This window comes from Gymnodraco acuticeps, unplaced genomic scaffold (assembly GCF_902827175.1).
Source record: "Gymnodraco acuticeps unplaced genomic scaffold, fGymAcu1.1, whole genome shotgun sequence".
In the NCBI taxonomy this organism is placed as follows: Eukaryota; Metazoa; Chordata; class Actinopteri; order Perciformes; family Bathydraconidae; genus Gymnodraco; species Gymnodraco acuticeps.
This window is the reverse complement of record NW_022991970.1, coordinates 353,291-367,463: the sequence shown is the minus strand read 5'-3', so window position 1 is coordinate 367,463 and position 14,173 is coordinate 353,291. Positions and strand designations below refer to the sequence as shown.

The following is a 14,173-nucleotide window of genomic DNA, read 5'->3' as shown; positions in this document are numbered from 1 at the left end:
TCTGCTCAAGGAGACACAACTAGATACTAAAAAGAATACAGTGTGTTTTTAAAATCTCACATTTAGAATGAAAAACATGCTATGCTCATTTGAGAGACTCCTTATTGCCTGGGGATATGTGATTCTGCTAGAGCTCAAAATGTACCTCTATAACAGCAGGCCTTTTGACACAATGAATTAGCATGGAAAATATTGTGAGCTGCTAAGTTCTCAGTGTTGATAAAACTGCCACCCTTCTTAGCGTAACATGACCAAAGTCGCTTTGGATAAAAGCGTCAGCTAAATGCAATGTAATCATGTAAAAAAGTAATCAAATGTCACCAGAAAAGTACAGTTTGCTAATACATTACATTTCGACAACGACATTTCGTTATAGTTTTCTATTAACTAAAACTATCTGCTGTGAAAAAGACTGTTTACAGGCCCTGTGATTGGGTGTATTGATTATTGCTCCACCTATTGATTTTACACTCTTATTATTGAGTTTCATGGGGAGACACATTTGTTAAAGCCTTAGTCAATTCAGAAGGAGCAGTCCAACATCTTATCCCATTGAGATCCATAATGTCTGTTAGGGCTTAAAAAGATTCAAGTTTGAAAATAAAAATCGTAGTAAGAAGTGACCTCCTTAGCCCGCTCCTCATCTCTGCTTCAGGTTTGGCATGTCAAAGTATTCCCTACAGATTTAGCATTTTGTATCATCTGTTCAAATTGGGATGTATTTTTAGAAGAAGAAAAATCCAATGTTTAATTTGTTGATGGGGCAACATATACTTGGTAAATGTTTTATTCGCGTATAACTGAGAATGTCATTTTGCCACATTTGCATGTCAGTAACATTTCCTGACATTTTACTATTGTCAAATTCAATGTCTTGTAATTTAGTGTTGCTAACCTGTGAATAATTGTACCTCAATTTAAGAACCTGAGGTGACGTAAAAATACCTTTTTGATATCATGTTTCTGACAACATAGACCTTGATACCCTGAGCACAAGTAATGTGTAAAAAAACGTTTGAGACATTGCATTTTCTAGTTGAGTTGCCTGATTCACTCAAACTGAAATTTCCATTTGAATACTTCTGATATTTTTGATGTGACTTTTATGTTCATTGAAATTATTTCCATTTCGGCCGCAGTATAGTAACTGGCTTTTTGGATTATGTTCTGGGTCAGTTGCTGATAAATGTATACGGAAATATTGTTTAGGCCAATTGTCGCTTGGTGTTGAGGTTTTCAAATCATTATGTAATGTTTGTGGATGGATGCTTTCTTCCATGGCGTCTCTTGCGTGTTTAACAACATGATACTTTTGCAAAAACCTGTAGATGAAATATCTGATTTGAACGATTTTGTGTTGTCCTCTTGCCCTATACGGCAAAGCCCTTATGATGTCTGTGGTGTTGTTTAATAACCAGAGCTCATAGAGCAGACTCTAGAAGCTTCTGCATCTCAGTCGCACATCCCCCCAAATCATTTTCTGATATAGAATTGATTTACTCTCTACATAACCTACATTCACTTTTGACAACTTCAATATAGTGGCTCTATCCATCAGACACATTATTTATAAAAGATTCCCTTTTCTGATTCTTTAAAGGAGTTAGTTTTTCTCTATTTGAACATGAAGCATTTGTATAGTTTCACAGTTGTAATAATTAAATGTAAAAACCTTTTCCTAAATGCTCTTTTAAAGCAATGCATTTGATTATAGCATTACAACATGAATGACTGCAGCCTCCTCTAACACACACGTTGTTCTCTCTGTTAGATAATAGATCCCCAGTGGACACAGGGCTTAATCACTAAGTATATTTTTACCTAAATGTCTGCAGAAATCCCAGTTTGTATTCATTCTTGATACCTTTTTTAGATCATGGTAATTGGGGGGTGAAAAAGCGAATTTGGCCCTTTTTATCCTGATGGTAGTGTGGCTATTTGTTGTGTCCACAGATATGCTTAAACATTGTTTTATCTGTTCATATTGCCATGGGGGGATTTTCCAGGCTGACATTTTTCTCATCGTCACAAGCCTGATGTACTTGTGAAAAAAACCATATTATCCGCTCATGTTCAACCAGGGTCAAACAGAGTTTCTTTGACTATGTCAGCACTTAGTATTTATGCCCATTTAAGAAAACAAAATCAATAATAAAACATTTGACTTGAATATTTGTGACACTTAAAGATGGCCTATGCACAATGTTAACATTCACCCAATTTGCCTTCAAACATTTGTAATGCTTTGTTTAGTTCCCCGTATAAAGATCAACCAATCAGCCTTGTAGATATCACAGTGAGTAGAATTGCTAAGGTGTACATTTTTCTACACCACCATGCAATAGCAATTTTTTTTGAATGCCTGAAGCATTATTAGTAGTATTTCTGAAGATTATTTGATATTCTAATCTTTTCAGTAGAACATTTGTAATGATAAATTACACATGCGTTGTGTTTTATAAAAGTTGAATCCGTTGATTTGATGGACTGTTTGACCCTGGTTTGGCTCTGTCCTTATTCATTTCCATGCTTTATTAGATGACACGCTGCTACACATTACATATCTTTAAGAGTAGAACATGTTTGAATCTTATTTTTGATATGGCAAATTATGATTTGGTCTGCTTTGTAATTGGCTGTTGACAAGGTTCAGTCATGCCCCTCTCCCCTTTTATAAATAATAGTGTGACTAGGATTAACTTTGTCTTCTGTGTTTGGTATTGTCGGTTTTATAACATGTAAAACCCTATGTACAGCAAAAGAATGTTCAAGTTTCAATATACACTTTAAATCGCCTGTAAGTAAGGCTTTCCTGGTGCATAAACTAACTCTAAATTCCCCATGTAAAGCAAAAACCTTGCATTAAATTGGATTTAAAGTAATAGAGTAACTAACAAATTTGACTTTCTGTATCAGAACTGTTGACGTTTCATCTGATGAATGTTACATTCCATTTGAAGTGCTTTAAGTGGACCTCTGATACATACCGTCCTCTTGGTAGTTTTGTGTTTGTATCTACAGCTCTTTTTGTCCTTTCTGTGTCTTTTACTACTATATTGCTTCATTTCCGGAAACGTTGGCTGTGTCACAGTGGTTCAAGTTTTCAGTGTCTAGCTTTGTATTCAATGCCTGCCATTACCATTACCATTTGGATTTAAGATACATGTGTTCTGGGAATAGCTGTATGACAAACGTACAGCCCAGTGTTATGGGTAGTAACCAACCCTAAACATAATGCATTCTAGGGATGGGAATTTAAAAGCAAATGTATATTTGACCCCCATAAAAACGGTTAACCGATGAACTGAAATGTACACATCGTATAAAAAAAAAGAAGAAATAAATAAATACATGTTCAAAAAAGTATAGAAACCAAGTCGAATTTGTCAAATGTATTGAATAGGTGATCACAGTTTGAACAGTTGACAGCTATAGGCCTACAGCTTTCATGCTTAAAACATAACTTAGTTTTTAAATTAAAGAGGGATCATACACGAACAACATTACGGGTTAGGATAACGTAACCCTATTACAACAGAGGCTATTCAATACTCATTCTTGTTTAAGAATATGAGCATGTCTACATGCTCAGGGGAGAGGCGGGTGCGGAGGCGATTCGCTGTAGAGAAGACCCTCTCAGCTGGAATTTGGGCATACGATGAGGTTTGAGCGGAGCAAAACACACCTTTAGACCTAACACATTTAGCTATGGCACTGTCGTATACATTGAATTATTCCATTTGATAATATGTAATCAACTTAGGCGCCCCCTCCCAAAAAATGTTTTTAAAAAATTACAATAAAAATATTCATAACTCATATTCGAAGACCTGAATAATTTTGAATATTCGATTAATCGTTCCCATCCCTAATACATACCAATGAATAATTTAGAAGTTGTTGAAACGGGAGAGGGCAAGTCTTTTGGAAAACCACTGGGGATTGGAGAATTTAACAAATGTACCAGAATCTTTGCAAATTGCACTAGGCGTACAGTATGCTACACAAAACCGAAAATATGCTGCACTATGCAGGAGTGACCCTGTAAAGCCAGGAGTCTAGTTAAATCCTGTCTTAGCCCTTTCTATCAGCATATTCCCTTTATCCATTCATCTGAAATGTAGTGTACATTATAGTCGTGCTTTGTGTCACGTTCAAGCATCTATATATTAATTTACACACACACATTTATATAATACACATTTTTAATCCATGTCTCCAAAACACAAATAAAGTACATTTAGGCCTGGGCTTGAAAGCATATTGTTTCATTTTCTGGTTTGTGTATATACTGATAGATTTCCTTCTTGTCCTGTTAAAGTTTGCATGACATTGTTTCTCTGTGTCTGTCCCAGGGTTGGGTGCAATACAACGTCTACAGCAGTGATTGTCCTTATATTGTATTATACAATTTATATGCCCTATTTTCACAGACCGTTTAATTGTGTTATGACCATACTGTTGTAAGCATAACAGTAAATGGACATGTGTAACTCACAGTGATGCTGAATTGCACCCAGCCCTGGTATGCACTATGTATGTGTAGTGTAGAGGTTTAATGATGAGGGGGGTAAAGTGTTCTCTGTTGGGCTGCCTCCAAACCAAACTCCACCCTTCGTTTTGGCCCCCTTTAGCTAACGAGGATCATGGATGGATGGAAGGAAAAGGAGGAAGGATTTCATTGCGCCACCACCTCCCCGCTCTGCATGACCGGACAGGATCAAAGCACCACCTCCTCCTCCATCTCTCCTGTCCACCATACTTCTCTCTTGTCTGTTCATTTTGTCTGCCTGAATAAGAGCAGTGGATGGAAGACCCTGACCTGTGTAAGGCTATGTTATCCAAACATCTATACTCATGTTAACTAAAGATGAAAGAAAAGAAACTTTCCAGACAGTTCTTTTATTTTTATGATGTTTTATTTGACAAGAAAATGACTGTGTGATGCTTTTTTTTGTTGCGAAGAAACGATAAAATGGCCCACCGATTCCTTTCTAGAAGACACAAACATCACATCCCGTTTGCTTTTTATTTTCCATTGGCTCGCTGTACTGTGTACATTCAGTTTAGAGATCAGTTTTTATAGGGTACATATTTGGTGTGTTCTCCCCACCCCCTCCTCATTCTCATTTATTCTTTTTGTTGTTAGAATGTTTGTAAATGTCTGCTTTTGATTAAAAACTAGATGGTGTTGTAATAAAAAATGTTTACTGATGTACTTGATGCAGTTGGTGATTCCTCTACATGTTTGGCTCATTTATATTAAATGTGTATTTTGGACTGCAAACTTTTCATAATGAATGTCCACCTTTAATTTTTATTTTTTTCCTAGCTGTATTAGCAAACGGCTCTATGGTTTTGGAAAAACAAATCTTTTTTTGTTGTGTTCTTTTCTCTAAATGGAAAAAAACTTTTAAAAGGTAAGATGAATGTACTTTATTGCAATGTGAAATGATGTGTTGCTGGGAAGATGTGTAGACCTTAAACAGGTTGAAGCGCTAAACTATTTCAGGCAGCTCTGGTACACACATACCTTGACCAAAAAACAAGAGGCAAATGCTGTTTACAAAGTGGTTTCTGTTGTGTCTAATCGCACTGACTAGCTATCGCCACAATCTCCCTATTCAAATTTGTCTTATGTTCTGATGTGAAATATGTTCTTAATCCATATAACTTCAACCAGGGATTGTAGTAAACATGTAATTGGTGATTTAAATTCTAAATTAGATCCTCCATTTCAAGTACATTTGACTTTTTTTCCGTGCTTTTACACCATTTTGTCCACATTTTTGTATATTCATGTGTAACACTTGGCCCTGTCACTCCACAACATAAGCAACAGATTCAGTGCAGGGTCTTTATAAGCAACTTCTTAAACATGCTGTCTGCACCATCTCACTAACGTTGTCATATGCACGGCATCATGTCTTTCTTTCCTACACCCATAATGTTTGTCTTGCATTTTTGTTAGGCTGTGATTGTATACACTTTGTGATACAGAGCTTTTAGTTGGTAGTATTAAGTAGAGCGTTTAGGCCAATAAGCACTGAGGTTCATGTCTGTTTTTTTTACTGTCTGATCAATATTTTTAATTACAAAATATATTTGGCGTAGATAACCTGATATTTGACATTGGCCAGTCCAGTTGTTGAATTTTAGTAAATAAAAATTGGGGAAAAATATTTGTGGTGCTGCAACAGTGTTTCATCAGAGGGTTTGATATTGCTGTTTGTTCCATGTGTACTCCATAACAAAGACATGGATAAAAAGAGACTCAAACTGACATTGTTGATTAACACTGATATTGACAGCTTAGCATAACTATTTAAATGGTCAACAATAACTTTGTCTCAATCTTTTTTTATGTGTTGTCTTATTTGAGATCATTGGTTTACTTGTCAAGATATTTGTCTTTCCTTTTTATATCAGTCTCGATTCAAATGCACAACCTTCTCCTGAAATATTGCATGCCTAAAAGTATTTGATGATTGTAAGGATTGTTGACGCCACCTATTCATTGTAATGGCTTCAGAATCATCTGATCAAAAAACAAGTTGTTAACTTTGTAAAGCCAACCGCTATTTTAAATCCCCATGCTGCTCTTTTAATCTTGCAAACAGTATACTTTAAAAAGTGTTTGATATGCACTGATATTAATCATTATGCACCCATAACCTTGTAAACTCTGTAAAAGACTAATGAAACATTGTAAATTAGGGTTTTGTAAAAGAAAATGCCTGATTGAAGACTCTTTTGTGCCTTACAAAGCCTTTATTGTACATTGACTTTATATACATTTTGTGATCTGAAAACGGTTTCAATCGGTGTCATCCTGACATAGGTCAATCAGACATAGGTGTCGCTGTGTATTTGTTGCTTTGTGCTCTCCACAGCGCTGAAGGTAAGTGTTTTCAGGTCCTCGTCCCTGCAGAAGGACTGATTCTGAACCCAGATCCAGACTTTACCTCACAATCAAATGGAAAGTATATTTTTGTGTATGTATTTGTAGTATTTGACAAAGTATATTTTCACTAAATATTCATCTTGGCTACTTTAAAACCAACAGTAACAATTGATTTGAAAAAAAAAGCCATGTGAAACTTGACAAAGGTGTTCCGAACCTTTAAAGGTACCTGGTGATGGCAGTTAAAGTGTTTTACCTGTAAATATAATCGATCAGCATGGCAATGCAAACTTGCACTTTAACACGTAGGGTATGAAACGTTGAGTCTCTATGATCAGATATTATTGTAACTTGGGTTTTTTCTATGATTTGGGTAACTTTTAGATTATTTCCAGGGAGGACTGTTATAATGCTGCTAGTAATGATTTGTTCCATTTACAGTTTCCCTGACAGGGAGAGACAGCTTGTAGCCAAAAGTTATCAAATGGCCATTAGTAAAATAAATAAAAGATTTGTAAATGCAGTTTGGTTTCTTGGCTTTCCTTCGTGCACGATTAATCTAATTGGTATTCAGAGAAGGCTGCAGTCAGGAAGGGCTATCATCAATTACTTCTAGGCAGTCTATGGAAATACAAATGATTTCTGCACATTATCTACATTCTACAATAACCTCGGTTTCTAAATCCACCCCCGCCCCCAAATAGATAGAGGTTCAATACACAAATTATGGAAATAAAATGTTTTTTAGAGGCAAGGACTTTTTTGTATGTAACTTACTACGAGATACTTTCACTAAGGGACGTTCACTGATACATTTTTATTTTAGGTATAAGTATTGAGGTTAAAGAGGGTTTACTTTATATCACCATTTTCAAGGACATCATGCTATGAATATATGCGATTCAATTATCAATAAAAATAACATTCTTGAAATTATATATACATATACAAATAAATGCAACGTTATTGTGCCCGGAACCTTCTGGTAGCCGTGTCTCACTCCTGCCGTGCAAGTTAGCATGTTGCACTTCCGGTGCTTGTTTGGCTGGTAGTTTAAAATTACAAACGCTGGCTATATGAAACACACTTTTAATGCTTAAATGGCAGCTATACTACATGTGGATACCCGCCTAGGAACAAGAAGAGTCCTGTAGAGTGAACACAGAGTTGAACTTCTCTCTCTATCGTACTATGTTCAAAAAGATGACTGAATTTGGTCCAGATTCCGGGGGGAGAGTGAAGGTAACACTGGAGCTGTCTGCGGTTACATTAACTCACTGTGTTGCATTACTTCTCTGTACGGTAGTTCATAATTACACCAATAAGGAATGACTAACGATAACCACTGTTTTTCTTCTTCTTGAATGTGGGAGTATTTGAACAGGAACTGATTAATTATATAATAACAACGTGATGTTTCCCCTCTGTGGTCTGCAGGGAGTAACCATCATTAAGCCCATTGTGTTCGGGAACGTTGCCCGTTACTTCGGGAAGAAGAGAGAGGAGGACGGACACACACATCAGTGGTCTGTCTATGTGAAGCCTTACAGAAACGAGGTGAGACATCCGGATCACACCAAGGATATCAAATACAGCAGTGTATGTTAACACGCTCGTCATTTCAAAGATATTGGTCTTCTACTTATTGTCATGTTTCCCCCATGTCTCCCAGGATATGTCTGCGTATGTGAAGAAGATCCAGTTCAAGCTTCATGAGAGCTATGGTAACCCACTGAGAGGTGAGGAAACCACAGGATGACCACAGGCAGTAACTGCATCCCAATGTCTCTGTGATTTAGAGGGGATGCATTGTTTCTTGTGAATTATTTTACATTATGAGAAAATGAATTTTTTTACAAATGAGAAAAAGTGATTGGAAATGGATAGTACAATAAATAAGCCAGGTTGGTTTAAATGTAAAGGTAATTCAAATGTGTGATCAGACAATAAAAATACTATATGCGTGTGTACAAATACTTCTCTCTGCCTTCCAGTGGTGACGAAGCCTCCGTATGAGATCACAGAGACGGGCTGGGGGGAGTTTGAGATCATCGTCAAGATCTTCTTCATTGACCCCAATGAGAGACCTGTGAGTGCCTAATATATATTTTGATTGAGCTGCTTGGATTCCTAATATTCAATATTCAACACATGATAAGATTAGTATTCAAGCCAGTGTGACAAAATAATGTAAAACTTGTTTTCCTTGTGTGTGTGTCAGGTGACTCTGTACCATCTGTTGAAGCTCTTCCAGTCAGACACCAGCGCCATACCGAAGAAGACGGTTGTCTCTGAATTCTATGATGAAATGGTACTCCTTCCTTTGTGCTCGGGTTTTTGAATTGTCTGAATGTTAAGTATTTCTTTAATTAAATTGCTAGGCCCATCAGTTATAGTGATATACTAATATCTAATCTTGCTACCATAAAGGGAAATGCATGAATCACATATTGTTTACCGTCCACACTTAGAGAATTAGATGTTCACACTGACATGGCATCAGTATTTTAAAGGGGACCTATCAAGCAAAATGCACTTTTTGATGTCTTTCATACATAAATATGTGTCCCCGGTGTTTCAGGGAATACACAAAGTGTGAGAGAGTATGTGTAAAAAAGCAGGACATAAAAAGGAACTCACCTTGTTGTAAACCCGCAAGAGAAAAAGCATTTGAGCTCCGTACTGTTTCAGAAATAATCCTTAATGTGGTTTGGAACATGATATGGTGTTTCATCACGGTAGCATTTAGCAGAGAATCTCTCGGTAGAATTCTGAGCAGGCACAAGCTCCCCCTCCTCTTTTTTTTTTTTTAAGCTAAGGACCCAGATCAGCCATTCTCTAACATGCCTGAAATAGAGGGATATGAGGGATGTCTAAAATGCATGATCTGTTTGGTATTTTTCTTTGGCGGAAATCGTGCTCCATTTAAGGCGGGGCCTCGAATATGACGCACACCTGTTAGCCTAACCTGCCATAAGGCCCTGGGGCCTATTTAAACAACAAATCAAAGTCATTTATAGCCTCGGCAGGCTCTGTGATCGCACTTCTCCACTCTGCTCTATGCGCGCCTGGTCCTCGCCTCCAGATGAGTGACGTATCGGGCCTCCCTCATGTATCTGTCCGGTTGCCGTTGGCTCCCCTCCACCTAGCAAGTCCTCGTCGTCCTCTCCATCTCCTCCAACAGATAATGTCCCTCCTGTCTGTTTTTCCTCTCCCGCTACTCCATTGCTATCGGAACCAGACGGCCCTCCGAGGCCTCGCGGCCGGCACCGCTACCGCTCGGTACAAAACTAATCTGTCCTTCCTCCTCATCCTGGCCTACAGGTTTAAAATAACCTGTAAGCTTCGGCATTTTTTGTAATCGCTGCTTGTCTCAAAACTCCCTTTCCCTCAAAAATTTCCTTTTCCGAGCGCCTTTCTCAAACTTTTTCTTCTCCGACATTTTCCCTTACATTCATAATTTCAGCGAAGGGAGGGGAAGCGGCGCTGTGGAACAGCAGAGTGGCGAGGGAGAGCTGTCTTCTTCCCTTTACAAGCTTCAAAAATGTATTTATCGTGTGATTTTGGAAATAAGTTTCATATTCTGAAAGCCAAGACTTTGTTTATTTAAAAAAAAATTAAAAACACCCGAAATAAAAAAAATTAAAAAATTGGGAATTTTTTTATTGTCTCATGATAGGCCCCCGATCTCCAGGCCCCAGCTCAGGTCAGCCCGTGCATTAAGGCGGCCCTGCTGTTAGCCTGTTCCACAATTCTTCGTTTTCTGAGGCTAGGAAGGATTCTTGCCTTGCTTCTGAAGCAAGTGTGCATGTGCTACCAAGCAAGCATCCTCGACATTGAGAAACACCCAGGCCGTTTCTCAATCGCGAGGATGCTTGCTTTGTAGCACATGTCTTCCGAATCACTTGCTTCAGAAGCTAGACAAGAATCCTTCCTGGCATTGGGAAAACAAAGAGTGGAACAGGCTAGCAGGTGTGCGTCATATGAGAGGCCCCGCCTTACATTTTCCGCCACAGATTTGGGGAAATTGGCCCGTGCGCAAAGCATTGTGGGGATTTTAAGGACGCAAAGTCTACCCATGTGCAGCCTCGAAATTACCACCAAACCAAGGACGCGGGCTTGGTGGAATTCCAAGTATGCTGGAGATTGGAACAGTCCTTCGGCAGCACTCGATGACGTAGCATCCTTGAAATATTGGCTTGGAAGCCAGTTTCCTCGAGATTGAGAAACGGCCCCAGTGTGTGTGAGGGTGTACTTTGAGGGTTTGTGACTTTGCAGACCGTTTACATGCATAAAAACGGGTAATAACTGAAAAAAGAATGACATGGGACCTTTTTAAGGTGTCCGAAAATGACAATAAAATAGCGGTATGAAACGTGTGTGAAGCAGAAATCCTGCAGCTCCACCCGCTGTGACGGACCGGTGAGCAGAGCAACACACACTAATGGCGCATTTCCACTGCAGGGCCTCACACGGCTTAGTATGGTATAGTTAGGCCTTGGTAGGCCAGGCTCACTTTATGCTGCGTTTCCATTACAGTTTAGGAACTAGGGTAGTAACTATAGTAACGCAGTGTAGGCGGAGCCGTGACGTCATCTTCAATGCGAAACACAAAAACAACATCAGCCGTTAGCTGTTAGCTCTCAGAGCTCACAGCTCCTCATATCTGTTCAGAAACTAGACAAAAGTTAAACAAGTACAAACCACAGACTGCCTGTGTCATGGCGAATACAGTCGCTGGTTTATTTATGTCTGGAGGCCGTTGTTGTGAGTGTGGACAGTCGGAGCATATACAACGTTAGCTTAGCCGAACTCTATTCAGAAAAACACGCATTTAAAAAGGTTTCTCGCCTGACGTCTTTTCTGCAGACTTGTCAAAGCATTGATTCATGGTTTTTACTAACCGGTATCAGTATGTTGTTACTTCGGCATCATTTTGAAACGTGTATTACAATTAAATCACGGTCAAATATGTTCATTTTGTTGTAGTTGCCAGCGATTCTCTCACTAGTTTAGCATACTCAGCCCAGTTGTTGGCCCGGAAAGAACCTCGAATTTGGAGAGCCAGAAAACTGTGAAAAAGTACTCGCTAGCCGGAACTACGCCTAGTGGAAGCGCAACCAAAAACAGGCCAGGCACGGCATTTTTAAACCGCACTGTAGTGGAAATGCGCCAAAAGAGTTAGACCTAACACACGTAGCTATTGTATCTACTTCTGGAACAAGCTAAACTAGTTATACATATGTTTATTCTTCACTGTCGGGTCACTCATTACTGGATAATTGAGCTGCATGAGATACTGACAGGCTGTCAGGAGAGAGAGAGAGGGGTAGAGAGGAAAAGAGAGCGCTTCCGCTCATTTCTCCCGTGTTATTATCCAAAGTTAATGTAAACTTGAATAATGTACTTCATTTGAATGTAATAATTATGTTGGTTGTTGTTTGTGGAAGCGCCAGTGAATGAGCCCCATTAACTGAGTTTTAACCATCACTTTAAATGGAAGATCCCCATAGGCCCCGCCCACTCGATCGGATCGTCGATCGGTATCGGCCGATACAGATTCCGGCGATCGGCCCCAAAATTGGCGATCGGAGCATCCCTAGTTTTTTATATTTTTTTTATATATCTGAGACCCATAATGTATGCCTAAAAATGGCATAATAGGAGACCTTTAATGTAATGGGTCTAACTCAGTTTTCTTTCTTTTTCAGATCTTCCAGGATCCTACAGCCATGATGCAGCAGCTACTGACCACATCGAGACAACTCACACTGGGAGCATACAAGCACGAGACAGAATGTATGTACAACAACAATGCACACAAACACATTTTCAGATACCCTAACGGCCCGTCCACACAGCGGCCCGTCCACACAGCGGCCCTTCTGCCCATTCACTTTGAATGGGGTGACGTCACTTTTCGCCGAACTGCATTGTGGGAAGCAGAGCGGAGCTTTCCTGGCTTTCCATGTTCAACTTTTGAAGCTTCTGAAGCTTTCGGCAGAAGCGTCAGCCAACCAAATCATATGCCAGTACAAGCTCTAGCCAATCAAACCGCTGCTTGTGTGTCAGGGGCGGGAAATTCATGTGATTGGTTGTTGGTCGAGCTTCAGACACGCCCACAGGCAAGCTTTTTCCAAAGCCGCTGTGTGGACGGGCCGTAATTGTGACTTACTGTTAACCTCAGTACCCTACATAATGGAAACATGTAGTTTGTGTCACTGAACTAAAGAGTTTGAGTCCCTCTCATGCTAATGAGTGCTTGTCCGTGTCTGCAGTCAGTGAGCTGGAGCAGAGGACCAAGGAGAAAATGGACGCGGCAAAGAGGAGAACCAGCCTGGAGATCACTGAGCTGAAGGACAAACTAAAAGCCAGCAGAGAGAACATCAACAGCCTGAAGGCAGAGATCAGGAAGCTGGAGGAGGACGGAGACCACAAGGACCACTGAGGAACGGACATAATGATTCAAAACATTGCTGTGACATATTTTATGATCACACATTTTGTGTTTTAATCGTTTTTCTTTACATGGACCCTCAGAGAAAACATTACAATAATTTTTTACATAACATAGTTTTTAGTATATCACTGAAACAAGGATTTTGGGATTGTTTCTTTATAAACTTGTCATTGTTGTCTTTTTACCCACACATTGCTTGAACCGCTGATCCAACATTAATCCTGTCCACTCATGTCCATGTTATTGGTACCTGATAAGAGGACAACAGCAAAAGTCATTTTAGCATCCCCACATCCATACCTACCTGAAGAGATGTCCACTTTTGTGTCGGAATGTAAAAGTGTAATAATTTGGTAATTTTTACTGATCTTTTGATTTTTTCTATAAAAGCAATTGTGTTTACAAGATTTCTTGTATATGTTATTTATTTTGTAACAATTTGGGTTAGATGAGGGTTTATTAAAAACACATGACAAGTGTTGAACTGCAACCATAGTAGCGTCCGGCTAGTCAAGGTTACTATATGACAATATTGTTAAGCATTGTGCACCACAATTGCAAATGTTGAGCAGAGTTTGTCCTGCTTTTCAATCCTGATGCTGTCTATATTTATTTGCAGAATACACCATTTCCCACTGACAGTCCACATACACTAGATGGGTGGGGAAACCAGCTGAAGGTGACTGCATGAGGACTGATTTGGCTGATGAAGTTTATGTTGATTAACTCTTATAGAATCCTTTGAGTGAGAAATGGCTTTTAGGATTGGCATAGGAGTGTTCTGCAAAAGTTGGTCAAATGTAGTGAAA

At 39.1% G+C, this 14,173-nt stretch overlaps 1 protein-coding gene across 1 annotated transcript; it reads left to right on the top strand.

The window, feature by feature from the left end:
* The first annotated feature begins 7,100 nt into the window (after window positions 1-7,100).
* LOC117536106 (YEATS domain-containing protein 4) lies at window positions 7,101-13,485 on the top strand. Its single transcript, XM_034200820.1, has 7 exons — window positions 7,101-8,146; window positions 8,342-8,461; window positions 8,577-8,643; window positions 8,899-8,993; window positions 9,126-9,215; window positions 12,616-12,703; window positions 13,183-13,485. Exons 1-7 carry the CDS (start codon window positions 8,096-8,098, stop codon window positions 13,350-13,352), a joined length of 681 nt encoding a protein of 226 aa, XP_034056711.1. The 5' UTR covers window positions 7,101-8,095; the 3' UTR covers window positions 13,353-13,485.
* Window positions 13,486-14,173: the final 688 nt, after the last annotated feature.

Coding starts and splice junctions, on each gene's coding strand:
- LOC117536106 (XM_034200820.1), top strand. CDS start 8,096: ATGTTCAAAAAGATGACTGAATTTGGTCCAGATTCCGGGGGGAGAGTG. Junction 8,147..8,341: donor ATTCCGGGGGGAGAGTGAAG/GTAACACTGGAG, acceptor TGTGGTCTGCAG/GGAGTAACCATCATTAAGCC. Junction 9,216..12,615: donor CTGAATTCTATGATGAAATG/GTACTCCTTCCT, acceptor TTTCTTTTTCAG/ATCTTCCAGGATCCTACAGC.